This window comes from Perna viridis, chromosome 12, assembly GCF_037379345.1.
Source record: "Perna viridis isolate PV_CMFRI_1.1 ecotype Kerala chromosome 12, ASM3737934v1, whole genome shotgun sequence".
Taxonomy (NCBI): Eukaryota; Metazoa; Mollusca; class Bivalvia; order Mytilida; family Mytilidae; genus Perna; species Perna viridis.
In genome coordinates, this window is record NC_142456.1 from 5,300,191 (window position 1) to 5,303,979 (window position 3,789).

Below are 3,789 nucleotides of genomic sequence, written 5' to 3' on the forward strand. Positions count from 1 at the left end.
CCCCTCGGGCAATACCAATCTGTGTCCGCAGTTGTTATCATAGTTATAATTTAGGAGCTGCTTGGCAGTCTAAAAGAGAGTCATTTTTCGAGATTATAATTACTGGTATACTGGTAAGATAGAAAAAAAGGAAATGATTGAAGAGGTACAATCCTTCCAATTATGGCCAAATCTAAACCCTACAACTGACATTGTCACAATGTTGTCATCAATGTCATACTGTTATGTACAACTTTTACCTATGTCATTGCATAAGTTTTACACAAATCTACTCAGTCATTAGATACATGAGGGGAAAAATCAAATCACGTTGTTAAACTTGTATTGTTAAAATCGATTAAAGATAGATATATTCTTTTAATATGCTCGTATTTATTGTCGTTTCACGGCCGCATTTTATTCAACTTTTAGAACACTTTCTTTGTTGTTATTTCGATGGTAGTTGTTAGCGGGATGTCTGTCATAAAAAAATTAGTGTGGCTTTTAAAAATTGTGTTATTTGTATGTTTTCTTGTGTTTTGTGTTCAGTATTGGATGCAGAATAAAACATATTTGTCAGACCACAACGAAATAGCTAAAATTGCTCGAAAACATTCAGGTTGGTAAAAGCTAATATTTAGGACGATCAGGTTTTCTGATCTACGAAGGATAACTCGAAAACTTTCTTTAAAGTAACACTTTTCAGATTTTATTTGGCCATTTGTCATTTAGTATACCCCAATTTTCTTCTGTCAGTGCTTCCCCGAGACTGTTTTTTACTGGTGTTCAATTTGCTTAATATGGTCTTGCATCCTTCCTTCATTTCTCCGATGGCCTAGCGGTCAGTGATGTTGCTTTGCAAATTAAAATTACGTACACTATTTTCTGTGGTATACAAATTTGTTTTTATATGATACTTTAATCATACTACTTCATTCACGGAAATTCAATTTTCTAAATTGATAGATAATAATAACTTAGTTTAAACACAGACATTTTGATTGGGCATAAGTTATACCAACTTTCCAGGGTCCTTTCGACTTAAAAATAACAATTATTTTGAGAACATGCGTCAACAAAACATAATATACCATGTAAATAACCCGGATCAAGAACAGTATATAATAATTGTCATAACTTTTTATGTGATGAACTTGTTGTTTCAACATCTGTTGCAATAGCTATTTGAACTGAAAAAAAAAGAGTATAAAAAAGAGAAAACAAGCGAAACGTTAACATGATGAAATTATATCATAATAACTAACATGACTATGTCATGCTTCAGGAACCAAGGATGTCGAGCTAGCATACGAAGAAATCTATGCAGAATTGGCAAGACGATTCCCTGGACATATACTCCCGGAACAAGATACTCATTGGGTGTTCATGAATGCAGGAGGATGGATGGGAAGCATGTGCTTGTTGTACGCATCATTCACAGAATATATACTCTTCTTTGGCACCGCAATAGACACGTCAGGAAATTCAGGTATATATTTTAAACTCCCGTTCCAAGCTACATGTATGTTCACACATTTTAAATAGTAATTTTTCGACAATGTTAAGTGATCTTTGTGTTTGCACGCTTTGAACAGATACTGCAGTAGTAACATTTTCAAATGATGGATATAAATTATATAGTAGTAAAATAATTCAGGGACTTACGAGACTCTTTGCTTTATCGCTAAAGCCATAACTTGTATTCCTCGGACAAACTAGAAGAGCTCCACTAAATGTGTACATGTACACTTTAATACAATAGAACATTTCACATTATTTTGTCACGCAGCGCAACTTTTAAATATTCTGAACTTTACCGGTTCTGGAATAGTGTCCTTTACCATTTCGGTATACCTGATTTCTTGTTTGACGATGTTTACAACGACGACCCTCGAAGAAACGTACCCCTGCATGTCCTGATGGACCGTACTTCGGAATTCTGATCTTAGTAACATTTTGTTTAAATTTAATAGTGACATCGTTTAAACTTTTCTTTAATTCATCAGTCCACTGGCTAATTTTATTGCATGCGAATCTTTTCCTTTTTAGACAGTTCAATCATTGGTAATTAATATCAATTAAAAGATCGATTAATTGATTATTTGGAGATTGTATGCTTGGTGTAAATTTTATTTTATGCAGAATATTTACCAATGTTTAAGCTCTCAAACAAGTTTTAAACTTTGATTTTTGTGTCAATAGTAAATGCTGGTTTATATGTTTTAGTTTGCATACATTTTCAGTGGTTAGCCCTTCTTGTTGTTTTAACTTAATCCCCTTTTTGCAAACGAAAAGGACAGTTTGTAAGGAAAGCTTTAGGTTTTGTTGTTTTTAAATTTTTTTCCAGGGAGATACTGGGCAAATATTTCGGATACTCTCTTGACTGGGTCATTCAGGCAATGGAAAGAAGGTGAACTAGAAAGTCGAGTCTTCAAACCAGGTACGTGTTTTAAGCTTTGTCATTCCTCTTGTATGATTCTTTTATTGGTATTTGTTTTTCAACCCCCACCCATTCGCTTTGAAAGCGAGTGGAATATAGTGAGCATGTTGTCCATTAGCTTCGTCATTAGAGCTTCTTCTGCAATTAATTATCACAAATACCTGATATTTTGACGGAAGCTTATATTATAGGTATGCCATATCAATTGCCTCTTTTTTTCACACTGAAACGATATCAATTTCCTCATATTCGGCTTTGTTTATCTATTGACCATATAGATACTGGCAACGGAGTGGTAGCGGGGTGTTGTTTTAATATTGAGCATAGCATTTCCACTTGCTACAAGTATTTATGCATCAATTTATACTTTCTTGCTGTTACATTATCTAATGCAATAATCAGTCCAAATATTGTGCTGTTTCGCAAATTCGACCTTGTGCCCTTCATATCCCAAGACACTTTTGTTGGCGGATAAATGTCTGGCAATATGACATCATGGATAGGACTGTCATTTTTCATCAGAAATAAACTATTCTCAAAACTAGCGCCAAGGGGGTTAACTAAAATCCAGTTAAAATATCAGGGTTGTAAGGTCAATCCGCACTTGACCAAAACTTGAAGCACGGAACATATTAACCGATAGTCTATATTTATACGTTTATTTCACATAAAAAAAAATATTGAAACGTGTTATGAAAATTCTAAAAAATGAATCATTGTATGTATTTAATTTATTTCTATTTAGGTGATACTGTTTTTCATGAGTGGGGTGAAGTAACTGCCGTACAATGGGAGCATGGCACTTGGATGGTGGAATACGCTCGTGGATTTATACCATCCACGCTTGGCTTTGCTTTAGCTGACACTTTTTTTAGTACAACAGATTTTGTAACTTTGTTTTATATACTCCGTGTTTATACTAGAGCTCTTCTTTTAGAAACTTCAACTTCTTTGCTCGAGTTGAAAGAATATATTAAAGAGAATTTGTAACGATTACAATTTATGTGTTTTATATTAGAAACAATAAAAATAGAGGTATTATTGAAGTGGATCCTCGACAGTATGTAATACATGTAGTAATGATCCAAAACTTAAGGAAAACTAAATTCTTCTTTTCCAGTGGTCGCTTAGCTGATAAAGAATAATAGTTTATGTCCCAACTGAATGGGTGGGTGGTTTATTGTAATTACCTTGTCCGACCTCTCGGGAAAGGTAAGCATGTCGTGCCCCGCCAGTGGCATCCGTTACATTGCAAGTGAGTAAAATCCGGTAATAGTCTATCTACATTGACACACTTAGGCAAGGCAAACAAAAATGGCATGGTAGAAGAAATTTCAGCTGCCACTGGACAGATTGATTTCAAATGTTGT

At 34.3% G+C, this 3,789-nt stretch overlaps 1 protein-coding gene across 1 annotated transcript; it reads left to right on the forward strand.

The window, feature by feature from the left end:
• The first annotated feature begins 421 nt into the window (after nucleotides 1–421).
• Nucleotides 422–3,418, forward strand: LOC148600958 (sigma non-opioid intracellular receptor 1-like). The gene is made up of 4 exons (XM_088555163.1): nucleotides 422–598; nucleotides 1,265–1,468; nucleotides 2,327–2,419; nucleotides 3,165–3,418. The coding sequence occupies exons 1-4, from the start codon at nucleotides 436–438 to the stop codon at nucleotides 3,407–3,409; spliced, it is 705 nt and encodes a 234-aa protein (XP_088411289.1). The 5' UTR covers nucleotides 422–435; the 3' UTR covers nucleotides 3,410–3,418.
• The last annotated feature ends 371 nt before the right edge of the window (nucleotides 3,419–3,789 follow it).